General features: G+C 40.5%; 1 protein-coding gene across 1 annotated transcript in view; it reads left to right on the top strand.

Moving 5' to 3' along the window:
• MCC (mutated in colorectal cancers) overlaps positions 1–27,431 on the top strand; it is a 164,293-nt gene that overhangs the window by 107,768 nt on the left and 29,094 nt on the right. Inside the window, exons 4-11 of the mRNA XM_010563463.1 lie at positions 52–188; positions 4,094–4,257; positions 11,411–11,617; positions 22,472–22,618; positions 22,946–23,035; positions 23,715–23,863; positions 25,591–25,731; positions 26,940–27,040. Of these exons, the coding sequence (XP_010561765.1) occupies positions 52–188; positions 4,094–4,257; positions 11,411–11,617; positions 22,472–22,618; positions 22,946–23,035; positions 23,715–23,863; positions 25,591–25,731; positions 26,940–27,040 (1,136 nt within the window). The remainder of the gene's footprint in view (positions 1–51; positions 189–4,093; positions 4,258–11,410; positions 11,618–22,471; positions 22,619–22,945; positions 23,036–23,714; positions 23,864–25,590; positions 25,732–26,939; positions 27,041–27,431) is intronic.

Raw genomic sequence — 27,431 nt, 5'->3', positions numbered from 1 at the left:
TATTTCCTCAGAGGATTTTATTTCTGCCTTTGCTCTCCCTCTCTCCCCCAGGGAGGAAGATGAGTATTCAGAGCTGCGGTCAGAGCTCAGCCACAGCCAGCATGAGGTTAACGAAGACTCACGCAGCATGGACCAGAATTCTGTTTCGGTACCAGAGAATCAATCCACCATGGTCACTGCAGACATGGGTGAGTTATGCTTCTTAGTAGACGTGATGCCTTCTCGCAGCAGAAAGGCATCATAGCCTTTGAAATGCAAATCCAAATGTTTGGTGAGGAAATAAATGAATCTAGGCTGTGTTAATGACAACAAATGCTTAACTTCCCCATGACTATGAACTTAGATGTAAAGTAACCTCTCTGCCTTGATGTAGAATAGTTATGGAATCTAAAATGGAATGATTGTTCAGGAGAGCTCATTACTTTTGGGAAAGAAGAGGGAGAAAAAAGCTGTGCACATACCTTACATGTGCCTATAAAGTAGTCTAACTCTAGAAAAGAATTGCAGACAGAGTAAAAGTTGAGGGAGAAAGCATGGGGAATGGAACTGTCTGTCCAGTTCTTTTACAGCCTAACTATAAAGGATGTCTGCACTTTTTGAAAATTGAGAGCATTTTATAAGTGTGGAATAGCTTACCAAAATGGATTTAGACAAGAATAAATCTGACACAAGACGTTCAAATACAGTGCAAGTAGGGAGCACCTGCAGACAGTCTGTAACTAGTTTTTTCTGATTAAGAACTAAGAGGGCAAGCATCTTTCTTTCAGAATTCCATCCATTTTGTCATTCAAGCACAGTTACTGATCATTTGAAGAACCTCCAAGTATGGAATAATTAACTCCATAAAGTTTGCAACATAAGCATGAGCAGATACTAGGCCTTCAGTATGATAATGTTTTAGGTGTTTGGGCACGGTAGCTGAGGACCATACCTGTAGATGAACACAAGTCTGGTGTAATCCTCACTATGACTTATTTTCAGAATTCTCTTCAGAATACTATTTCTCTTAATTTATATTTAAAACCAAATAGTTGGTCTCCATTTTCTTCCCTAGGTAAACTAGCTGGGTGCCTGGGAGCTTCTTCGGGTGATACCGTACATGAGCACTGTTTCAGGAAATCGTTGAAATAGCAGTCTTAAGCCCTGTTGCAGAACTTGTGATCCTTAAGTATTAAGCTGCTACCTCTACATGAGGCTTTGATGGTTATAGTGCAACATGCAATATTTGCTACCATACATAAGAAACTGTATTAAAACATTTTCCACTTGTTTGGAGCAGTGCACTTCATTATTGAGAACTTTCTGCTGCTTTTTCCAGGACAGTGCCTTTCAGAGGAATGGACCTGAGAGCAGGCTGACTTTTGGGCATAGTATTCATTGCCCTCGAGTGGAGTTTAATAATTTAGAAAACATGTTGTTATTGTAAGCAACTGTATAAAAGAGATTTTCTTTATGATTTCTTAAATTGAAATGAATACACCAGCTCTGGAGCTGTATTTGTTTATAAATGCAAGACCTGCCACAGCACATTTGTATTTCAGTGTCTTTAATTTCTAGAAACATTGGTAGAATAATATTAATAATAATGTAATCGCAAAGTGTTTTAACATACGGAATTCAAAGTATTCTTAACAAAATATTGCATGGAGTCAAGATATTTTAAGTAGAGGTTTTTATATTCTTAAAAAATGAGTGGTTTTGCTGTCAAAAGTTAATGCTTATTATTAAGTTCCTACTTGAACAGATTCTAACATGAGGACTTCTTTTTCCTTTAATTTTCTTTCCTTTTTTTTTTTTCCTTTCTTTTGACAAAAAAATTTCAAACTAATTTACTTTTCAGCATTTATTTGGGGACTAGGCCTTTGATTTTGTTCTTCATGGAGTGGAGCTGAAGCAGGGTTTGTGTATATTAACAGCAAGTTATCCATTTAAGTTTCTGCTAACAGTGGGAAACATGGCAATAAAATGAAATATAGCAATGGACAAAATAAGAATGTTAACTCCCGGGATTCTTGCCTTTTTTTTCCATGTTTTTCTTCTATACATAGACTCTGTCCTTTTGGGTTTTGTTTCCATATTCCTGTGAAAATAAATCCTTTTGTGTATATATGTGTGTGTGTGTCTATGCACACATGTATATATACACAAATATGTATGTATTTTTTTATCCTTCTAGATAAAGGTATGTAAGGATAAAAAATTATGACTTAATAACCATGTGCATGACCTTGGTTATTGCCCTAATGGAATGAGCATCAGTGACTTACTAAAAACAGTAATATGTCATGATACACTAATGCATGTGGATATGCTGCTCCATTGCTACAGGAAATAAAACACCAAGAGATAAAACTATGAATGCTCTCCAGTACGTCTTGCAGAGCTTGTGATTGGGTTGTACTGGTTTTCTGTGAGAAGTGGGGTTCTCATTGTTGAAAACCCTTATTTTCTGGGGAAAATGTTATTGTAGGAACAAAACTCAGCATACAAGGTCCATGAAGATTGTTTAAATAGACAAAATGTCTGTTATAGAAGATGTTATGGAAACAAACAAATTCAAGCAAACAAAATAGAGGTTTTTACAATTAAGCGTCCTGCGTGGTATATGCTGGTCATAAGTGAGTTGTTATTATAAAGGGATTTTTGCTATTATTACAACAGATGGGTGGCTGCTAGTCAAGAACTAGTGAATATGACTTCAAGAGTAAAGTTTTGTATGTGTTGCCCATTCACATTTTTCATACAATATTGTGACATCATTTTAAACTCTTCTTTTTAGTCAGCAATAGGTTCATGTTTATGTGTGCTAGGCTGTGGAGTTAGATTTGTTGTAATGAGTTTACAGTTTTTTACTTTCTGATCATCTCATCCCTTCATCCAACCACTCTCAGTCCTCTGTTGCACAGTGTCTCATGTTGATTAAATTTCAGACACAGTTCAATGCCCGCTACTTTAGTCCCCTGTAAGAACCACAGCCAGCAGGCTACTAGGGAATTCTGACCATGGTGAAACACTTGCAGGAGTAGTATAGAAATAACACCCTCCAGCAAGAATGCTTGCCACTGTTTTTAGTAAGGTATAGGAACTGCCTGCACACTGCTGTATCATAGTGCACCGCTTGTGTGCTGTACCGTTGGTAGTTACAGCAAATTGTTAACTAGTAAGCCAGAAATACTAACTAGCACATCTGAGAGACAGCACAAGAGTGAATTCTACCATGTCTCTGCCTTAGGAACTGCCACTGTCTATTGCCAGATGTGAGCCTAAGAAAAATGAAAATAATTTATGAAGTGAGCTAGCAGGGTACTGAGACCCACTTGTTTTCACAGAAAAGGAGGACGCTGTGGTGGTGCCAAAGGCACTAGAAGAGCTTTGCCTAAAGACAGAAAAGAAAGTGATTCCCTCCTGCATTTTATAATTAGTGTTGTTGCATGTAGTGCTAATATGTTTCTACTATGTAACATAGCAAAGAACAAGGTGTGCTTTTATGATTCCTTTTCTGCAGTTGCATTTGAAGAAGAAATAATTATAAAAATGAAACATAGGTGCTGAGATAGTCAGTAGGGATTATTTCTGTAAACACCAGTTCTTTTTTAAATCAAGCAGTGCCTAAGTACAACCACAGAAATTCTTCTGAGAAATGTCAAATCGTGATGTCAATGAATATACCAGGCAGAAAAAATGTTGAATACACAGAGAAAACCCTCTGAGGGTAATAAAATCAGGATAGTAGCTGCTGAATGGCAAAAAGAATAACAAAAAAGAAATGGCAGAGTATGTGAGCATGTGGTGTCTTAAAATGTCCTTCAGAAAAGAGAGTTTTTTGAAGAAAAAATGAACACTTCAAATAAGTAGGGGGAGTGTTATTTGTCAGATGGGAGATAATTCGTGATTTCAGTTGATGTGGTTATGGTATTTAAGCCTATCAGTTGGTGAGGAAAAAGCGGCAGATTGCAAGGACATTCCTTGAACGGTATCGGTCCTAGCTGTTCTGCAGCAGGCACTTCCTGGATTAGAGTTTGTTTTTTCACTGAGTCGCTAATTGTTGCGATATTTGTTTTATTTTGTTTTGTTTTGTTTTGCTTTCTTTTAGATAACTGTAGTGACTTGAATTCAGAACTGCAAAGAGTGCTGACAGGTCTGGAAAATGTTGTCTGCGGGAGGAAGAAAAGCAGCTGCAGTTTATCGGTCGCAGAAGTGGATAGACATATTGAACAACTCACTACCGCCAGTGAACACTGTGATTTAGCCATTAAGGTAACAGTAACATTAGGCTCTAAATGCAGCATGTACATTGCCTGAGACACCTGATAGCATTCTGTACTAATAGCACCTTACTTCCAAAGGTGTCAGAGTACTTCACTGAAATCAACCCCAGCTCATGGGATGTGTTGGGTAGGCAGTAATATGCCTGTTTTACACTGAATTCTCCAAGGCACAGGAGGAGCTACTAACAGACTTTTGATCTCAAATCAGAAATGTATTTGTCTTACGCTTATTGCAGAGATAAGAGAAATGAGGACACTCAGCAGTTAATTTACTTTCTGCAGGTTATCCAGCAAACAAGTTGTCCCTTGCCCAAGGTCACACAGCTAGTCATTGAGCAGTAACAGAAAATGTTACAATAATGTACAAAAATGTACATTTTGTATAAACATGTACAAAAATTACAATATGTAATACTCGCTGAAATTTGAAGATAAAATGCCATGTATTATGCCTAAGTTGTGCCTTTGCTGTGTTAAAATACGAAGCTAGTATTTAACACAAAACATATGGGGTATATTAATTCTAATGAGAGAAGCCAGACACATGAACAGGTAATTCAGCTGATACTTGTATGTCTTGGTTTTATTGAGTGTGTAACAGAACAAGAAGAGGGATGCCAGGTAGCACATGTGATGAAGGGATTGCAATTCAGAACCTGAAAGCGACGGAACCGTAGAGTCTCTTACTATATACAGGGAAAGAGCTGAACAAGTTTTTTGCGTCAGATGGAGAAGTGTCACTGACTCATTTACATAAGAACAAATATATTGACAGTTTGCTCTTGAAGTGGGGAGGTCTGTGACCATTCTAGACAGCTTAGCCCTTTGGGAATGGTCCCCTCTGTGCCTGGTTGTGCCCGAGGAATATAATGGCCTATAAAGAAATTAATGTTGAGGAGTAGTTTGAAGAATGTAGGTATATTTGAGGGAGAGACAGACTGACTTCTGGGTTCTTGGGAACGGTCTTGAAGCAGTTTATTTGAGTGTGTTGGAGGATTAGGATCAATACTTTGAATGTTACCCAGTATTATCTGGAGTTTTAGGGTTAAGTGTTCTCAGAAGTCAGTATTCACCAAGAGAGAGATTGTAGATCCTGGAAAACAGGTAGAGATTGGTCTGTGTGAGGTCTACAGAGGTCTCTGAAGTGAGGTGAGGTGAGAACCTCTGAAGGAGGTGGATTCAATAAAATGTCAAAATAGCTGCCACAAGCTTAATTCTAAAGCTTTTTATTTTAACCCCATTATTTACTGTTGATTCAAATGAACTACAGTCCAACTTTATAATGACAAGTAACTGTCAGCAGCTTCTTCCTGGTTCAGAAATGCAGGCCTTTTATTTTCAGGTGATCTCTACATGTGTAGCCATTTTTGGGGAAACCTTTTCTCCAGTGCCTGTGCTGTAGAGCCTGGGATTGTTTGTGTTTGACAAGTGATAGCATGCAAAGGTTATTAACCTTTCAGGAAGATATGAATCTCTGAGATGCTCCAGTTATGTGCTAGGGAAGCGTGTCATCAATGTGTTTAATATAACAAAATCTACACATGGAGCCCCTCTCCACATTTCCACCCATGGCTGCAGGTCATTTCTGCTTTCCTGTTTACTCAGACAGAGAACTGAGAGATTTTTAAAACAGGTAGAATCACGAACAGAAGCCTGAAATTCTGACTGTCTTTTGCTTTGAGTGTTGGCTTTTTTCTTCACCGATGAACTAATGCATTTAAATGTTTTGAATCCTTCTGCTTCAATGGTTAAATTTTAGTGGGTTTCTTTTAATGCTGTTGCTGGTAATTTTTTTTTTTTTTGCTTCTTTTATACAGGTCAAGTGACCCTAGCTAGCTCAGTTGTTTCTGTCCCACAAAGAATGAAAAGACCTTGAAATGACATTTATCAGATTGTCTGATAACTGAACAGTTACAAAACTATCCTTTGTTTAAGAAAATTTCTGTTGAGTAGGCTGGTTAATGTTTCATGTATTTTGAAGAGTAAATAACTATCAGTAACAGATACCTACTACTAAAACTCTACCAATTAAAAAAAGATGTAAATATTTCCAAACATGAACCATTTAGAACATGAAAACAGTTGCACTGGGTCAGACCAAAAGTCCATCTGTCTAGTGGCAGATGCCAACAGAAAGACTGCATCAAAAAGGGCATGCATAGTATGTCCTTCTTCTGCCTCCTTCAAAAATGCTTCTGGCAAGGTGGGTTTAGGAACTTCTTGAGCCAGAGATGATGGCTTTGTGTTTAATAGTCATGGGTGGAATTTTCTTACGTGTTTATATCTAATGTGTTTTTTAACTGTCTAAATTTTTGGCCTCCATAAATTCTATTAGGAATAAACTCTACCGTTGAGTTATGCCTTGTGAAAAAGTGCTGGTTTTTGCTTCTTTTAAACCTGACACTTGCCGATTTAATCTAATACCATGTCTGTAACACAACTCCTCTTGAAAGGAAACTAAGGCAGAGAGTACTGATGGCAGTGTCAGAGACAAGACTGGAATTACCATGATATGACATCCTGCCCTGTGCTCAGAACATTACATTGTAATTCAATCCAGTAATCCATGAAATTATACCTGAATTTATCTGCTGTACAGCAGCATGCCAGATAAAACTGCTCTGTAATACTGCTTTGAAGAAAAATAAACAACCTGGTAGTTTACATAGATATATCCATGTACAATATTTATGTTTTATTTACCATGGAGGATGGTAGTATGTTGGTCATCAAACTGGAGAATTGTGGTAATAGTTCAGTTAGAAAAATGATACTGATCACATCAAAATGAAGGAGCATACAAGCAAGCAGAAAGGTCCCTCAGCTTTAAGGGCTGTAGGGCAGCCCTTAGTACAACTGTAGAGCATACTGATGCTGTCACTGCCTGAACTTTGTAGTTGTGTGTGCAAACGGTAGCAATGGAGTCTGGAAAAAGAGCAGCAGCCTCTCTGTCTGAAGATACTTCCTTGGTGTTGAGCCACTGCCGCTGCTTCCTCATGACAGCCCTTCCTCTTTCAGTGGTGCTCCAGGAGGCTCTGAGGAGGAGAAGAGGCTTGGGAAAGGGAGGCGTTGGAAAAACAGCAACACTAGGAGTATGGGGAGGAAGGAGGCAGCAGCAGAACTTGGCATTAGAGGGGCGAGGAACAGCAGGGGAAGTGCGTGAAAGAGGAGAGGATGTTTGGGGGAAGAAGGGAGAGAAGACAGCAGCAAAGAGGGACGGTTTAAAATAAAGCTAGCATCATCAAGAAAGAATGCTCCTGCCATTACAGAGCTTTTCTTCACGTTGTAAGATTAACCACCCTGTGCTTATTCAGAACTTGAACTCATCCTCACGTTGTGTTGAAATAACTTACCTTGTCATAGTTTGAGACCTATAGGTCCAAGTGAAACTAATGTAAGGGAGAGCTGCAGCTTCTTTCATCTTACAGAGATGTTGCAAGGCATTGCTCATTTAGAAAAGTAATTTAAGCTTACTACCAAATATGTAAGCAGAATTATACTGTAGATACTCTGTCAATGGAGTTTTATATTTATGACTCTAAATGTATGGCAGTTTTATGCAAGAGAGACATGAAATAAAATTTAAAAGGACAAACTGAACCTGACTGCAAAAGTTTTGTCCCTGCTTTTTCCATAGAGGTGTCTTAAACTAGTTGTTAAAAATAGTTTTTTTCCTTTTGTATGACTGTCTTTTCCTCCTCACTAAGGAGTCTTGCTGTAGCCAAGATTTATTCTTTAAGATTAATCAATTGATAACAGTAAATAACCAACTTTCCATTATAATAGACATACAATAAAATTTCACTGACACATCAGTGTCAGACAGTGGGAAGATTTCTTGCAGAAAAAAAGTGGAGTTGTGATTTCAGTTTGGTTTGTCATTTTCAGCAGTACTCTGGTTGGTTCTTTTAGTGTCTCCCAAATTAAGGAGCTAAACTTCAGTTAGTAATTTTTGTTACATATAAAAAATAAGTCCTTTTCAATAATACAACTAAGCAGACTATTTTTAACTTTGGTACATGTTATTTATCTTCCATATTAAACTTAAAAATATAGGCTTCAGCTATAACTTGTTCTTGGATTATCCAATGAAACGAAACTTTCTAGGTTGCTAGTTATATCATATATTCACTTATTTCCCATGTTTCTTCATAGAATCATAGAATCATTTAGGTTGGAAAGATCATCGAGTCCAACCATTAACCATGCCCACTAAACCATGTCCTGAAGTACCCCGTCCACTCGCTTTTTGAATATCTCCAGGGACGGTGACTCAACCGCTTCCCTGGGCAGCCCATTCCAATGTTTGACAACCCTCTCAGTAAAAAAAATTTTCCTAATATCCAACCTAAATCTCCCTTGCCTCAGCTTGAGGCCATTTCCTCTTGTCCTATCTCCAGCCACCTGACAGAAGAGACCAGCACCCACCTCACTACAACCCCCTTTCAGGTAGTTGTAGAGAGCGATAAGGTCTCCCCTCAGCCTCCTCTTCTCCAAACTAAAGAGCCCCAGTTCCCTCAGCCGCTCCTCATAAGACTTGTGCTCCGGGCCCCTCACCAACTTGGTTGCCCTCCTCTGGACACGCTCCAGCACCTGAGTGTCTTTCTTGTAGTGAGGGGCCCAAAACTGAACACAGCACTCGAGGTGCGGCCTCACCAGTGCCCAGTACAGGGGGGCGATCACCGCCCTGCTCCTGCTGGCCACACTATTTCTGATACAGGCCAGGATGCCGTTGGCCCCCTTGGCCACCTGGGCACACTGCTGGCTCATATTCAGCCGGCTGTCAACCAGCACCCCCAGGTCTTTCTCTGCCGGGCAGCTTTCCAGCCACTCTTCCCCAAGCCTGTAGCGCTGCATGGGGTTGCCGTGACCCAAGTGCAGGACCCGGCACTTGGCCTCGTTGAGCTTCATACGACTGGCCTCAGCCCATCGATCCAGCCTGTCCAGATCCCTCTGTAGAGCCTTCCCTACCCTCCAGCAGATCGACCCTGCCTCCCAGCTTGGCGTCGTCTGCAAACTTGCTGAGGGTGCACTCCATCCCCTCATCCAAATCATCAACAAAGTTATTAAACAGAATGGGGCCCAACACCGAGCCCTGGGGAACACCACTTGTGACCCGCCGCCAACTGGATTTCACCCCATTCACCACAACCCTCTGGGCTCTGGGCTCGGCCATCCAGCCAGTTTTTCACCCAGTGAAGAGTACACTTATCCAGGCCACGAGACGCCAGCTTCTCAAGGAGTATGCCGTGAGAGACAGGGTCAAAGGCCTTGCTGAAGTCAAGGTAGATAACATCCACAGCCTTTCCCTCATCCACCTGGTCACAGAAGGAGATCAGGTTGGTCAAGCAGGACCTGCCTTTCGTAAACCCATGCTGACGGGGCCTGATCCCCTTCTTATCCTGGACTTGCCGTGCGAGTGCTCTCAAGACAAACCGTTCCATAATCTTCCCCGGTACCAAGGTCAGGCTGAGAGGCCTGTAGTTCCCCGGATCCTCCCTCCGACCCGTCTTGTAAATGGGTGTCACATTGGCAAGCCTCCAGTCCTCTGGGACCTCCCCCGTTGACCAGGAACGCTGATAGATGATAGAGAGTGGCTTGGCAAGGACCTCTGCCCGTTCCCTCACTACTCTTGGATGGATCCCATCAGGTCCCATAGATTTCTGAGTGTCCAGATGGCGTAGTAGGTCCCTAACTATTTCCTCCTGGATTAAGGGGGGGTATGTTATGCTCTTCATCCTTACCTTCCAGCTCAAGGGGTGGAGTACCCTGGGGATAACTGGACTCACTGCTAAAGACTGAGGCAAAGAAGGCATTAAGTACCTCGGCCTTTTCCTCATCACTGGTTGCTATGTTCCTTTCTGTATCCATTAAAGGAAAGATATTCTCCTTGGGATTCTTTTTACTGTTAACATATTTGTAAAAACGTTTTTTGTTGTCCTTTATGATAGTGGCCAGATTTAGTTCTAGCTGAGCTTTTGCCTTTCTAATTTTCCCTCTGTATGATCTAAAAAGATCCCTGTACTCCTCCCAAGTTGCTCACCCTTTCCTCCAGAGATGATAAACTCTCCTTTTTTTTTCCTTGAGTCCTAGCAAAAGCTCCCCATTCAGCCAGGCCGGTCGTTTTCCTACCATTTTAATGCAGACTGCCTTCAGAGAGATTCAAAAGCTTATAAGCAACATCTGGAGGGGTTTTGCATGTTGCAAAGGTCTTCCATAATTGAAAAAAATTGATACAGGCACAGCATACGCTGTGTAGTAGAATCAGAACTGCACGTAGTTACCTGGCACATTGAGCGTTAATGCTGTGTTTCAACATGTTGAATGACCAGTCTGACGGTAGGTAAGTTCAGGCATGGCAATATTACCTTGCTGGTGGGGTGTGTGTGTATTTAGTTTCACCCAGTGGAAGTTGCTGAATATCCTTTGTGCTGAATGGTGCCTACCAGGCACAGTTCTGAGCAAGGGGATGGGGCAGGAAATGCTGAATGGCATTATATGTCCCAGAGGAACCCAGCTTTTTTTAACCACTACAAAGGCTGTAATGTCTTCTGGTATAACGTAAGCCTAGCCAAAGAGAGTTCTATTTCTTTCATCTCTCTGTCACCTCGAGGAAAACATGTTCAGGAACATGGGAAAGAAGAGTCCTGTTTTTTTTACTGTCCCACTCTTTTCCTTGCCCTTTTGCAGAGTTGGCCTAAAACCAAAAAAGGCCCCATGCCATGCACATTCACAGGCTTCTACTTTTCTGCCCTGTTACTGAGGCAGGGAAACAACAAACACTGTGCTCACCCATGACAAGGAGTCATTAATTTGCTTTAAAGTGTTCTGAGGTGAAACTACTAGGACTTCAGTCACTCGTGGGTGACATGTTTTATTTGCATGTAAAACATCCGTCTGCTTTGCTGTTGGTCAGTATGAAATACTTTAAGAAAATGGTCAAACTATCAAACAAAATAAGCAATAGAGTTGTTTGACATTACTTATCAAACAAAAGAGCAAACTGATGGTGTTGTGGGGCTGGGTGTGTACATGCAAGTATATATAGTTGCCTGTTACACACTTCTGTCCTGTGTACCATTACTCCTGTTCAATCATCTTTCTCTGCCTCTTTCTGTTTTTTGATGACTGTATTTTTGCAGACCGTGGAAGAGATTGAGGGTGTGCTGGGACGTGAGCTTTATCCAAATCTATCTGAAGAGAGATCTCGATGGGAAAAGGAGCTAGCTGGCTTGCGGGAAGAGAATGAGAGCCTCACAGCCATGCTGTGTAGCAAAGAGGAGGAGCTCAACAGGACCAAGGCCACCATGAATGCTATTCGTGAAGAAAGGGACAGACTGCGTAGAAGGGTAAGAGTGCTGCATAGATGATGGATTCTTGTTCCTCCTAGCCTGCATAATTTTGTCACCAGAACAAGCTTCTCTTTAATCTTGCTTCCTGTACTGGCTGTAGGGCTTTTTGTTGTTAAAGCTGAGCTATACAAGTTACAGAATTGGGACAAAACTGAACATAATTGAAAAAGCGTGTGTGATGAACAGCCAAGGTGTACAACAAGCTGATGTCAGAAATCATGTGTTAACAGAAAATCTGATATTCATCTCTAAGGAAGCATATGTAACTTGTCTATAGAAAAAGCAGATGTTCATTTAGTGAGTTTTCCTGTAAACAACAAATATTTCTTTGTTTTTAATGGGAATTTGATTTGCGATTAGAAGAAAGAAAAAGAGCAGGACTCCTGTCAGTGGGTAATAATTCTCAGAACTGAACAATGAGTAGTCCCAGCCATGTCCTGCTTCCCTGTCTACGTTTTATGATGCTGCAAGGTCAGATAAAGGTCTTGTGCTTTGTATGGAATCCAAACTAAAAAAGGCTGGAAATTTGTTCACGAAAAAGATGAAAGATCCAAGAGAACATGACCTCAATCTCTGTTACTTTTAAAATTTGTTGACTTTGTCCCTTTTAAATCTGCAGAGTTTTGACTAGATACGAAATAATGTTGTCTTTAAAACAGGCAGTTTCAAGTTTCTGTTCAATTTGAGTGACAACTGAGACAACTGTATCTTGGTAGAATTATTGGAAGTGTTGCTCTTCACCTACTGGCAGCAGATCAACCTTTTATGCAAATACTGTGCTTCTAAAACAACATTGTTTTGTAGCGAGTGTATCATTTTAGCATGAAGGGGCATTGTGTGAGACTTCCAATCTTCAGATACCACTGTGCAAAACTAACTATCCTCTCTTAACACTAAAAAAAAGGTGTGTGCGATGAGGGAAGAATAGTAATCTGCTATCATGTAAAACAAGACCACTTCAACTTTTCCTTTGTAAAATTTAGTTTTATTATATAACATAAGTGTAAGTTGTTTTCAGTCCTGAAGTTTTTGGACTGGTTTTATAATTACACTTCTTTTTAAGCAGAGGCAGTACTACCCCTTGAGCTACAGAAGCAGCATTTATACACCCGGTGAATTATTGCAGGATTGGGACGGGGGGATGGGGGTGGCAAGCGGGCAGAGAATAGAAGCATGTGCTTGTGAAATTTGCTTACACAAATGCAGATATTGACACTACAGGTGATATGGATCAATATTGGGATATCAAGCAAGAAAAAAATAGATGGCCTTGAGGACAGAATTAATAGAAAAAGATTTAAATTTTGAGAGGTACAGAATGCAAGTTAAGGTGCTTAGAAGATTGGTAACAAGAGTTTATGCCGACAGCCGGGAGCTCCTGAGTTAAAAAACAGAAAATGGGAAAGAATTGGTGTTTGTGATCACCAGCGATCACCAGAGATCAGCAAAATCTGAATTTGATTTCTTTTCACAAGTGCTGGAGAAAGCAAGTAAGAATGGGAGCTAATGGCTGTTCAAACTTAGAGACCAAACTGGAGTGAGAACAGATTAGTGTAAACCATTCATGGTTGTATTAGGCCAGAAATCGGACTGTGAGGTGTCTAACAGACAAGAGGATTGTGCTTTTGGAGAAACAGTAAGGAGTAAGGCTACTGACTAATAGGCTACTTTGAAAATGGAGCTTTAAAATACTAAAGTTATGTTTGTATAATGAAATGTGTGACTATGCAGGGATACCTATTAAACCCAGGATGGTTACATGAGGATTGTATCCAAAGGAAGGCAAAAAAGCGTACTTTTAATTGGCCCAGTTAATACAGCTGCATTAATCCTAGAGCTAGCCTTAGTATCTCTGCACAATACTGTTATGTTTTGCCTGGCTGCCAGCAACAGCAGAGGGTTGGATCAGATGATGGTGAAAATGCTGTTTAGTTCTGTGTATGCGGATACTGCTTGACTTGGTCAATCTATATTGGACTCCCCAGTGAACCAAGCATTTGTGGAGCCACACAAGTACTGGCTATGTTATTGAGTATTTCACAATTTCCTTAGTATAGGCAGGGCCTAGGACTGAAAGGATGGTGTGTTAATCATGCTGATCTAGTAGTTGCTGGCCTGTCTCTTGGAACTGCTGGCAGGGATGCTGCATGTGTTACTGATGCCTCTTTGTTATGGAAGCATCTCTGATGGAAACAGAACTAGGTCATCAACTTGTTTCGTGTAAGTGGCTAGAGCAATTGTCGGATGATAGCAGCAGTGGGATGTTACTGACCTGAGTTATGTTCACACCACTGACCCTGGAGAGGGTAAGTCTTGAATTGCTCTGTAGAGACTGTGAGCTGTCTCGTATACAGCAAGCCAGTTTAAATGTTCATTCCTCTTTAATTAAGGAAATTCTTCTTGGACAGATTGGATAGATGTCTTGCCCAGTAGACGAAGGGTTAATGTTGGATTGTCACAGAGCGTAACAAAATCAAGCAGCCTCCATACTCAGGCACAGCTGGCAGGGGTTTTTTTCAGTTGTTTTCATTTAGTTTGTGCCTATAGAGGACTTTATTGAAACATGGTTTTTAATATCATCCTGAACTTGCAGAACAACTGGTTTATTGCCCCCACCAGAGAAGTTTGTCCATGGCATATGACCCTGTCAGCAACAGTATATAACTGTTGCACTGGAAACCGTATTTGCATTTTTAATGTAATGGTGTACATGGTTTTCTTTGACCTATTAAATATTTTCTGCATGCCACCTGAACTCAGAGTCACTTCAGATTATTTCCCTGGAGAGTGGGAAGGGAGATCCAACTAAAATTTAGTTATTGTTTTTTTCAAATTAAATTGGGTGAAGCGAATAAGCTTGAAGTTGACCAGATCAATAGGTCTGTTGCTTTAGACCAATGTCTGTAATCAAGCAGAGTGCTTTTAATACATTTTTCTCAGGCTTGTTGGAGATTTAATTTAATTAGGTATTTACTGTGCTCAGTTAACAGATTGAGCCTCTTTCTAGAACAGTGGCTAAGAAACAATATACATATGGAATTTATTTCTCACAGGTCATTAGTAAATGAGGTAATCGCTTATTTCTGTAGGGTGCCTGCAGTGTAGCGGCTAATGTCATAACATAGAGGTTTATTTTACCTCTGTATGATATTGCCATATTAAAAATAAAATCGATTTAAGTCTGGGCCAGTCAATGGCCTAGAAACTGTTCACATATAGCTGACCATAATCCTGAATCCAGTAATACAGATAAGATGCCAGGGAACTTCTGTACCAGTTCGTGAGATTAATGTTATTATTACATGAGAATAAGGTTGTAATCAGGTCAGCACTATTTATGACTGCTATATGTGGTAACAGACTTAAATAGTACTAGAAAAAGTAATATTCGTGTTCTTACACAAAATCTCTTGTATCCACCAGGGGAGTCAGATGAGCAGCACTGATACAGCATATAAACTCCATCATGACTGCCAAGTAAAAGTTGTGGGTTTTTTAATTACTGCCCATGAAAGTTGCCAGATGAGTAGTGCCTCAGCACAGTCCCAAAAGCAGCCTGTTGACATGAGAAGCAGTAGGTGTGGGCACTCTTCAGGCTTCTCTGAGTCTGTTCTGAAGAACTAAGTCTAAAGTGAAAAAGCGGTTCCAGCTCAGGAAGTGTCTTAAGTCTATTCTCTGCAAAAGCCAGATGTCAACTTGTTCAGTTAATCAAATGCTCTTAGTTGTGAGGATTGTTCTGTATCTCCTCCAAACTCTGTTGAATTCACCAAACTGACCATAACAAGAACAGAGTTGGTATTTTAGCTATCTTTAACGTAAGACCTTAATGAAAACATAATCAGCAGAGGACTAGAAAAGTGCCGTTTTAATGCATGATCCCTACAGCTGCCCAGATTGCCCCCACTCCAAGAAACTTCATTTTAGCACAAGGGCTCTCCCAAAATGCCTTGTTCTTGCGAGGAGTTGAAACCTACCCAAACCGCAGCAGGAGTCAGATCCTTGGCCTCGCAGGCACTGTTCTCGGATGACACAAAGCTGGCACGAACTGCTCAGCTGTCCTTGTTTTGGTGTCATTCGTGTTGGGATCAGAAGGTATTGTTCAGGTTGCTAGAGAACACTGGTACGTTATGAACATTTAGAGATTATTACCAGCTTGCACAGCTTAACGTGATCCTTGAACTGTTGTCTTCTTGTCTCTTGGTGCGCACCAGAAACCTGAGGTAGCAGCCAAAAGCTATTTCCGTTCTCTGCCTCCTTCAGTTGCATGGTATTTGCTTATGCAGCAGTATCTCCACTTAGCTGTTAACAAACTAGAGCTTTGCTTCTGTTTCCAAGCTTGTATGCAAATGGCTCAGTGATTAATCTGAAATGAAATGAGAAGCCTGAGATAGGCTTACTGCCCTCCTTTGTGCCACTGTGTGCCAGCCTGGATCAGAACACTTAAGTTGTGCTCAGAGCTTTTAGGGAATCCACCCCTCACCTCCCATGTCATGTCCTGCCACATCCTTGGTTTTTGTTGCTGTGCTTCCTTTGTAGACGTGCGGCACCCAGATCTTTCCTCATGGAGCACTGCTTGAGGGAGTTTTGTCTGAAAGGTGTCAAATGCAGAGGAGCACTTGCTTGGTGACATATTTGTATTCCCCAGCGCTCTGTAGTCTCTCCTGCTGCTTAAAAAAGTCGTATGTATAAACCCTAGCAGTGTGCCTGTTCTCCTGCAGCTTGTTGTGTCTGTGTGTTGTTCCTTTTCTCCGTTCCTCAAAATAATTGTTCAGACTGCAGACTGATTTTCAGATCTGCCAGAGGAGTAGGGCTCGTAGTGACAGTTAAGTTCTTACATATTTCTTGAAAGTAGACATCTTTGACATTCTGTAAATGCCTCCTTTGAACTGATAAGAACTCCAGAGAATTCAGTGAGGAGATGGCCCTTACAAATACCAGGAAAGACTTCTTCACCATACTCGGTCAACTACAACAGACAACCTATAGGAAATCAGACCTTGTTAGCTGTGGTGCTCGCGATTTAAGAGGGGCTGAAAATTAGCTGGCTGAAAATAATCACCACTAGCCCTGATGGAAAGGTTAGCGGTGCTTTAGGCTGGGAAGGGCCCTCACCGCTGAAAGCAGCTTGAATTGTCACACCACTATTTCATTTTCCATCTTCTCCTCTACAGATTTGCAGTATGCATGAATAAATTAGAAAGTGGGAGAGGTATTTTCACTTCCTGTGCTTTGTTATACCTCACCTTTCTCCTCTATAACAGGGAGAAAAAATTAAAGTGGTATTAAAATGCTGAGGAAAAAAATGTTATTACTTGAAGGATTCAAAGATACTGCATGATGAAACAGGTCATAAGTAGGGTAGAAAGAAGACAATCACAGGGATGCCCCTTATTTGAAACTGGTTTAGAAACAAAAGCAGCAGGTGTCCTTTGAATGTGGAAATCAGTGACAAAAATATGCAGTTTGTAGCTGTCATTTTTTATTTGGGATATGTTAACCAATCATGTAGTTGTGAGTATGCATGTGTAAAATACAAAGAGTAAAAACATCTTTCTTAGATTCATGATTATAGATAATGAGCATATTCCACCAAAGTATTTTCTGTAACCCACTATGCATTTCTGCAAACATGTCCATGATGCCTGTTAATCACTTACGAAGTCTTTCATAAATCCAACATTACTGTAGTGTGTCGGCCCCTCTTCTCTACCCTTGCTGTCTCTTTATTTAGTTCTTAAGGTATCCACAAGAAATTATGCTTTATTTTTCCCTATTTCTTACTCCAATTCTCCGCATTCAAAGGAAAAAATCAGAAATGCAGCTAAACAATTGGTTCATATTGCTAAACATCAAATATTAATAAATAAAATTTCCAGTTACTTAAATTTATATTAATAACTTGAGAACATGTGTTTGCACCTGACTTATCTTGGTATCTAGGCTGTCCATTGGTCAGAAGTCTAATGGCTCTGTTGCCTTGTGTCTCACTTAATGCCCCGCTGCTGCTCTTTCCAAGGTTCCAGCACTACTTTACTTCTGTAATTCTTTGGACTTCCTCCAGCTGTTTAGAAGATCTTCTCTCTTTCCTTTTTTTCAATGTGGATTTCACAGATGTTTCCCTGGATTTCTCCTTTTTCCTCTGTTCTCGCCTCCTTTTTTTTTTTTCTGATCATATAATTAGACCTGCCTGTCAGCCACTTTCTATCTCAATTTAGAGTTCTAGAACTTTGGCAATTTTTATATCCTTCTGGATATGTCTGTCTGTAAACTAGTACGATGCAAGGGTTGAAGAAATCTTTTCTTTAAATCCTTCCTTGTTATTCCTCCCCAACTCAAAAATCCACACTTTTCTGTCTTTCAGTTGAACTTTTTTTGGTTTTGTTTCTTTACTTGTCTTCACCCATTGGATTTTGCCAATTTTGTCATCCATTTCCAGTGAGATCTGCCCTTCCTCTGTCTCCAATTTCCAGTTGTTTATTGTGTCTCACGTGCGGTACTGCAATTACCTTCTTTCTACTAATAAACATAACCTTCAGAATAACTTATATTGCATTGGTAATGACACTTGAGACTGGTAGAAGTATTGAGCAGGGGTGGTCAGATAATTTTTAATCATACTTTTTAAACTAGTCTTTTCATAACTCATGCATTCACCAATCCAGAGAAGAAACTGGCTCTTCTGAACTCTTTTTTTTTTTCATGATTCCCGTTCTTTGGTCTTCCTTTATTTTTCCTGTAGAATTACTACTAGTGTGAAAAGTACATTCTGAGGAGGTTGTGCATTCTGCTCTATTTACAGTGGAGGTTTCGGTGACCAGAAATAGTTACCTAAGCTGTCTCTGGGCAGTCTGGTGGGTGCGCAACCCAGTCATGAGATTCTGGCTTGGTGAATGTGTGAATTGTGAGATCGGTGATTTTACAGGTCAGACAAACTTGGCCTGTTATCCTGCTCAGAACTACCATCCAGTACTCAGCGTTGCTAAAGTTAGTGCAGTTATTTATAGCAATTAATTCAGCATGTAATTTCTCAAATGAAGTCCTGAATCAGTAAATACATCAAGAAGCATGAATAAGCAGGCAGTTTCTTTAAGTTGTAGTTGCTTCTATGATACAGTGTTAAAGCAGTGACTCACATAGAATGATAACTGTGCTGCACTCTAAGTTTTCTTTTATAAATGCTTTGCTGAGCAAAGCTTTGCCTGGCTACAGACTTAGTTGTGTTCATTTTTTTTTCTGTTGCTAACATTGTTTTACAGATCCTTAAGAATAATTGGCTTTGTGATCATGGCCAATAGTCGCTGCTCAGTAATAAAACATAGACTAAAGGAAACCTATCTGCCTTAAAGTTTTGTGTAATATTGTCCTTACCTAAGGTGGTTTTAAACTTTGGAGTCAATGAATGCTTAGCATTTTAAGCAACTTTACCACTCTGTTTCCTGATTGCCCTTAAATTTAGCATGTTACTTGTTTTGGGGCTGAAATCTTGCAGGACTGGGTTCTGGGCATAGGTGAATATTTTAGCAATTTTTAAGTCAGTTGAGGCAGGGATTTGATTTTATGAAGAATACATCCCTAGTGGTTTTCCTTTTTGTGTGGTGGGTTAACCCTGGCTGGACACCAGGTGCCCACCAAAGCAGTTCTATCACTCCCCCTCCTCAGCTGGACAGGGGAGAGAAAATGTAACAAAGAGCTCATGGGTCGAGATAAGGACAGGGAGAGATCACTCACGAATTACCATCACGGGCAAAACAGACTCAGCTTGGGGAAAATTAACTTAATTTATTGCCAATCAACCAGAGTAGGGTAATGGGAAATAAAACCAAATCTCAAAACACCTTCCCTCCACCCCTCCCTTCTTCTTGGGCACAGCTTCACTCCTGGATTCTCCACCTCCTCCCCCGTCAGTTGCACAGGGGGTCAGGGAATGGGAGTTGGGGTCAGTTCATCACATGTTGTCTCTCCCGCTTCATCCTCTTCAGAGGGAGGACTCCTCACTCATCCCCTGCTCCAGCGTGGGGTCCCTCCCATGGGAGACAGTCCTCCACGGACTTCTCCAGTGTGGGTCCCTTCTGCGGGCTGCAGTCCTTCAGGAGCACAGACTGCTCCAGCGTGGGTCCCCTGCGGGGTCACAAGTCCTGCCAGAAAACCTGCTCCGTGGGCTCCTCTCTCCATGGGGCCACAGGTCCTGCCAGGAGCCTGCTCCAGCGCGGGCTTCCCATGGGGTCACAGCCTCCTTCAGGCACCCACCTGCTCCAGCATGGGGTCCTCCCTGCGCTGCAGGTGGATATCTGCTCCACCGTGGACCTCCATGGACTGCAGGGGGACAGCCTGCCTCACCATGGTCTTCACCACGGGCTGCAGGGGAGTCTCTGCTCCGGCACCTGGAGTACCTCCTCCCCCTCCTTCTTCACTGACCTGGGGGTCTGCAGGGTTCTTTCTCTTATGTGTTCTCATTCCTCTCTCCGGCTGCTGTTTCTGTGCTGCAGCAACTTTTTTCCTTCTTAAATATGTTATCCCAGAGGCGCTACCACTGTCACTGGTGGGCTCGGCCTTGGCTGGCGGTGGGTCTGACTTGGAGCCGGCTGGTATTGGCTCTGTCGGACATGGGGGGAGCTTCTGGCAGCTTCTCACAGAAGCCAGCCCTGTAACCCAACCCCCGCCAAAACCTTGCCACACAAACCCAGTACAGTTTGCTTTTAAACAATGCTGTAACTTAAGTACTTGGGGAATTTAGTTTGAAACAGCCCAGTTTTTAAAAGAAATAGTAATAAATATGATTTTGATTTAATGAAGTTTGGGGGTTGCTTTTTTTTTCCACAGTGTTAATGCCACAGTACAAATCCTATCTGCACTGGCATTCCAATTCTGCAAGCAGAAACACGCATACATGGTTTATTTCAGTTTTATGCATATCAGCAGGCTGAAATGATTGGTTTGCATCAGTAGAGCACTTCTGTCCCTAAGGTTCGCATTAGTGCAGCTGTACCCGTGTTGAAATTATGTATGTCTATATGTACAAAGGAGGCCTCAGCTGAAAATATGTAGAAGATATGTGCTACGAATGTGCACTTTATACACTCTGTTCAGTTAACTTCATGATGTAATTGCAGTTAAGATGTATAATTCTGGGACAAGCAACCATATCCATTTTTCAGCAAATTACTTTAAACATTGGGGATTTGATTTGAGGTTTTGTGTACTTTTATCTTTTTTTTTAACAGAGAGACCAATGGAGTGGTTTGGATTCATTTTGTGTAAGGTGTAGCACTGCTCCATGACTGAACAGGGAAGTTATAAATGCAGTTAGCCTTTATGTGCTCTTATTGTTGCCACCTACATCTTACTATTAGTAACATGCAATTATTCTGCTCTGTTATGTAAAACATGGATTTTTTTCTTTTTTGTAATTTGCACATACCTAAAAACTCTGTTACTTTGACAGTAAGTCCTCAGGCAACCTGACCTTCAGTTTGTATACAGCTGAGGGAGAGGCAGGGGTGCTCTTCAGGGAAGCAGAAGCAGACTGTAGAGGATCATAGGAGGCATAAGATAACTGCTTTGGTGACTGGAGAGAGTTCCATCATGAGCTTTTTCCTCAGTGAAGTAGGTTCTGTATGTGTTGTGCAGAGAATATGCTGACTGCTGCTTCTTCAAGCGAGATTGCTAAAGCACTGACCATGCACTTGGTGAGCCTATAGCTGAAGAAAGCCTAAGCTGTAATGCAACTTTGATATTTTTTGACTAGGGGATTTCAGCTTCCTTAATCAGTTCTTTGTGTAAACGTATTGTATTTAGTATAAAATCCCACCTTGTTTTAGAGAGTAGGAATCACGAGTTGCGTTTCATGCTACAGGGGGATATCAAATGGACTGGACTTCTGGTAAAATTTCACTAGTTCTGTTTTGTAGGTGGACTGTTCCAACAAAATCAGCACAGAAACTTGAGTATTAAAGTAAACACTATATTTGGGGAAATTTCCTCTTCAGATGGTTTCCTCCCCCTTCTCTCATCTCACACTTTTTGTTTGAGATTCTGTGGGAAAAATGAACCCTGTCACTTTACCTTGTGGCATAATTCCGGTGTTGAGCAGACCATTTATTCTTTGTCTGTTAAGAATTTTTCCAAGGTAAACACTGTAATCTTTAGCTCAGCTAGTTTGGCTTCTGCTGACTTTTTTTTTCCCTTTAGTCCTGAAAATCTTTTGACGTCAGTTCTGGAAGTATCTGATGTGTTATGAGGACCATGCAGTGTTTGCAGTGTATGTTTACAGAGAGCTGCTGCAGACTGTTGGTTGGGTACTTTGCTGGTATTTTCTTGTCTGCACATTACTCGCTATATGGTAGCTTTACTTAACTGTAGTTTTGAAAGCATGATTAACGGTTGAATTCTTTGACCTTTAAATATGATGAAGTCACCCTGTGATACATTTATGTCAAGAGTTTTTTCAACACTGGAGCTTTCCATTAATAGCAGGATTTTAATTTGATTTGTTTAGGCATCATAATTTTAGGCTGGAGCATTAGCTTCACCCCAGAGAGAATAATTTCTATACATGTAGTACAGCTGCACTGAAGGGGTTATATAAAACAAGCTGAAACTTTGAGTAATTACTCTACAGTATGACATCTGCGTATTTCCACATTGCAAATAGTTCAAAAAACTGAAAACAATGGAATTTTAAGACAACCTCCATTCATCTGCTCCCCACATGAAACCTTTGTCTCCACCACAGGACAAAATACAACTTCTGTGCTAAAGCCGGAAGCAATTAGGCTTGGCTAGACAATGAGAAAACCTCCAAACTATTAAACCATAAAAGTGGAAAAACCAGAATGTTGTGTTTTATTGTAGGTTCGGGAACTGCAAACACGTTTGCAAAGCGTGCAGGCAACAGGCCCATCCAGCCCAAGTCGTCTCGCTTCTGCCAATCGACCCATTAATCCCAGCACAGGAGAGCTGAGCACAAGCAGCAGTAGCAATGACATTCCCATAGCCAAGGTGAGCTATTGTGTGTTGCAGTAACACTGCTCATTATCTGGGAGAAGCAGGCTTCATTTCGCACAGCTGCTGTGCAAGTGTGTGATTAACTGGGAGATAGCTAGAATCCCCAGAGTTTTCTGGGGTCCTAAGCAGGCCCATGAACTTGAGCTGCAGAAAAGTGCTAGTTAATTAAGCACTAATGATTGTAATTCTCTCAGAGCACAGGTGTCAATTTTACAGCAGTTTACTTTGGGTTTGCAAGTGTAGTCAGTGAACAAATGCATTTTGTATAATCTTTATGGAGTGTGGGTTCCTGTGTAACCTATGCAGCATTCTGACTTACAGATTGCTGAAAGAGTGAAGTTGTCAAAGACAAGATCAGAGTCTTCATCATCTGATAGACCTGTCTTAGGATCAGAAATCAGCAGCATAGGGGTAAGGACTAGTAATTATGTGCGTGCATGATACCTTCTGAAGATGACCTGTGTTCCATTAAAAACAGCATTGTTTTCTTACTAAATTAATATATGAGCTAACTGAAAATACTTTAAAAGTTATTTTGGGAAGAATATTTCAACAGAGAATATTTCACCCAGTGTTAAGATCTGATACCTGGTGGCTAGAAATCACTCTCTGAGTGACTTCAAGAGGGTAATTTTGGAGTCAATTCCTCCAAATTACTGTTCTTTAAGAAAAGACTGTTCAGTTGCATTTCACAACTTCAGTCAACAGAAAACTGAGTTCTGCTTTGTAATGCCAGTGTAAATCTGCAGTGCTGTTGTCACTGTGTGTTAATATTGTTTCACTGAAGAACTTAGCTCTGACCTTTTGCTAAGCTTTCAAGAAAGTAAATAACTTGCATATTAGGCTTTTTAAATGTATGATGAAGTAGTGGACTTCACCCTTTGGTTAGTAGAATTTTAAATCAAAACAGTTGTTTCTTAAAGTGGAAACTTGTAGATGTTCTATTCAATATAAAATTCATAGAAAAAAACTGAATAATGAATGCCTTGAAGTGAGTGCATGCAAGCAAATGCAGTTCTCAATGCAGACTGCCTGTGGGAGGAATCCAGTGGTTATCTCTTCACAATGATCTATTAACTGCCCTGTGCAGGTGTCTAGTACTGTGGCTGAACATTTGGCACATTCCCTCCAAGACTGCTCAAACATCCAGGAAATCTTCCAGACTCTTTATTCACATGGATCTGCTATCTCTGAAAGCAAAATCAGAGAGTTTGAAGTGGAGACAGAGAGATTAAATAGGTAAGGTTGAAAGTTAGACATGCTCAAATGTGTTGTCTGCTATTAGCTTTGTTGAAGTTACTACTTGTTTATCCTTTCCGAACATTTCTTGGTTCAGTCCCAGCTCAACTGTGGCAGCTGCAGATAAACATGGAATGTAGTTGATGAAGAGAAGATTGAATTGTATGCTAAGGATTCTTTCCATTAGTGTGACAGTTTGGTCATGCATTATTAGATCAGCATGGCACCTTCACCTGTGACAATTTGCACTGTAGAGTGTCCTTCTCTATGACTGACCAAGTAGACATGGCATCTTTTTTCGTAAGACACATCACTGCTAGAAATATGGATTCCCCTAACTTATTCTCCGTCATTCTGGAATTAGCTTCCTTGGTTTTGTCCTGATGAAACAAAATTACAGCATTAACTCTATCAGTGAATGTACCAATGTATGGTAGTGTAGTACATACACCAGTAAATAGACATGTCTGCAGAAGAAAGATTGCAGCTTTCTGGTTGCACTTAAAATACTGCTGGTGTTAACCTTCAATAAGCACTATCAAAACCAATGCTTCGTGTCCTCTTCAGCACATAAAATCAAAACTGTGGATCAGGAGCATGAGAATCGTGTCTCAGCATGTTTCCTTCCAAGTTCTCCCTTCCCCACAGCTATCTCAAATTTAGTCTGATCAGTACAATATCTCTTTTATTAGTAGCTCATGTTTTTGTAGTGCTGCAAAATATGCTCTTTCTTTTCTTTTTTTCTTTTTTTTTCCCTCTTTTTTCTGTGCACTGCACAATTACACTTTGACAACATGTATCCTTATAGGAGGTTTTAAAGAAGTTATAGAAGGTGAAGCATCTGAGAGTTCTAGCAGCTGGGAGAGTCAGGGCTTTATTCTGATTGCTGAATAAATGGTATACTAGCCCTTCTCCTTCTTGTGTTTGTTAGGAAGTCAGTGATTTTAGAGTTCTGGATGGCACTGATTTCTTCATCTGTCCAAATTTTGAAATAATTCGCCTGTTTTCAGTGTATGTCCAACTCTGAAGTTTAGGCATAGTACATTTATGTGTAGTGCAGTTATCAGCAGTGAGAATAAGCAGTAATACTGATATTCTGAAGCGTCATTTTCAGATTCAGAGCCAACCTCATTGAGCAGAATATTACAATTAAGTTCTGATATGAGCTTCTGTTTGGCTGTTGCCAGAACTTTTGGAGATTTTGCCTCATTGAAACTTCGTATTTTGAAAGTTACCTCTCTAATCATAGCCAAAATATTACTTCAAGTGAAACACTTATTCTGGATGTTCCAAAGAAAGGGAGCATTTATGCAGCTGCATGACCCCTACACACACCCACACATTGCACTAATGAGTATGCCACTTAAAACAAGACACAAATGTGGCAGCAGGAAGTGAGGAATGGAGGCAGAAAAACTAAGCAAAAGGTTAATATGAAACTTTCCTACTCAGTCTGGTGGCTACAAAATAAGGGTACAGCTTCCTGCTTGCTGCTGTTGCACAGGGTTGTGATTACATTTTATGGGAAGGAGAGGAGAAGAAGAAGCTGTTGTAAGAGAAATTGCTCTTCTCTTGGCTCTTGATATGGGACACAGATTTGCCATCCTCATTAAAAACCTGTGTAGACCAAATGGTATGTGTTGTTTTAAATTACTGTTGTTGTAGAGTTTACAGGACAGTGTCTGGAAGCTAAGCTTGAAGGTTACAAATTCCTTTCTTTTCTACAGCCGTATTGAGCACTTGAAATCCCAGAATGACTTGTTAACAATAACGCTGGAGGAGTGCAAGAGCAATGCGGAGAGGATGAGCATGCTTGTTGGGAAGTATGAGTCCAATGCCACAGCCCTCAGGCTTGCATTGCAATACAGGTATGTGCCTATGCAGAGGGTGTCTCAGCCAGAAAAAGAGGGAGTGGGGGAGACTTGATAGAAGTCTTTCATGGGGAAATTGTTGGTGTGCCATAGTAATACTGTTTCTTTTTGTTTCCTCCCTGAGAAAATGGCCCTTTGGTTAAACTACTTGACAAACTACAGAACTGAAGTTACTGATACAAGTGCGTTTCAGCTGTAGTTCACCAGCAGTAGCGAACTCAGTTTAATAGAAATATACAGATTTATCTTTTAATTTTTAAATACTGAATTAACATTGAATTAGGGGTTGTGTGCAGGTTCAAACTGTCCCTGCTGTATCCAGTCTTAAGATACAGGTTCTCTGTATTACGTTGGCACCTTTCACAAGACCAGTGGACCAAAGGGTAGTATTGTACTCCACATAATTCAGAGCAACTTTATGTTATGTCAGTTGAAATTGTGGATGAATTGCTTGGTATCTGGTTACAAGTATCTAAATTTGCTTTAAACTGTATGTAAAAAGATGGTGTCATTTAATTTCTTCAGCTGCAGCTAATTTGGAACAGGCAGTTCTGGTCTTAATACAAACTGTGTGCCTTTTAAAGAATGTATTCTGTTACTATCAGCCTTGAGCAGATTACAAGGAAATGTAAATTGCAGATATGTTTATTAATGTATATATTTTCAAAAACATTAGAATGCAACAGGAATGAGTGACTCAGAACTGTATTTAGAAGCCATTGTGTTGTAAAGAGAAAAATCTTAGAGACACGACAGAGCAACAAGTATTTTTCTTTTCTTTTCTTCTTACTATACTTTGTATAGTATAGTTATACAGTAGAGTATAGAATACTATGTTTTGTATAGTAAGAAGGCGTGCAAAAAGTTTCTCAAAGGGATCACGTCGACCACCATTCGTATTGTTGACTGTTTCAAACACGCTTCTGGAGCTTACTTCACATCAGGTCATTCTCTTCTATTTTAACTTGTTACCTTAGTTGAGGGCAACCCGGGACCATCATAAGGAAGGAGAGACTGTTGAATGCTTCTGATAGAAACTATGTGTGTTATGCCACTTAATATCCCTACTGTTAGGCAAGTAGTAGGGAATCATGCAGTTCATCAGCTACCTCTTTTTCTTGGTGCTATTGCAGGTATTCTTCCCCTCTAAATTGCAGATATATTTTGTGTGATTTTTGTTTTCTGTATTTTGTTTTCTCTTTCAGTGAACAGTGCATAGAAGCATACGAGCTGCTGTTGGCATTGGCAGAAAGTGAGCAGAGTCTCATTCTTGGGCAGTTCAGAGCTGCAGGTGTTGGTTCTGTTGGTAAGATGTCAATTGATCCCTTTTTTTTTTTTTTTTTTTTTTTTGCATGTCAGTTAGCATTAGAGTTAGTTCTAACAGTGAATCATCTCATGACCCATCACTTAAGAATGGTCTCCGGTCTTTTCTTGTTTTTAACTAAGTAAACCATTTCATACACCCAAAAAATAGAGGAAAAGGAAAAGAGAGACAGGAATTAAATCATAAAATTCACCAGCAATTTAAATTAACCTACCTGTACTATCACAAGGGGATGCCTGTTCTGGCAGTGGTGAGGCTGCTACAGCCATGCAACTGTACAGAGTGGAATTACTGAACAGTATGAGCATATGTGGCTTAGGGCCATACAGCTGTGGTAACTGCAAGTACCCATTTTATTTGAACCAGCAACATT

The sequence above is a fragment of the Haliaeetus leucocephalus genome, unplaced genomic scaffold, assembly GCF_000737465.1.
Source record: "Haliaeetus leucocephalus isolate CR32 unplaced genomic scaffold, Haliaeetus_leucocephalus-4.0 Scaffold167, whole genome shotgun sequence".
NCBI lineage: Eukaryota > Metazoa > Chordata > Aves > Accipitriformes > Accipitridae > Haliaeetus > Haliaeetus leucocephalus.
This window is presented reverse-complemented; position numbering and strand designations above follow the sequence as displayed.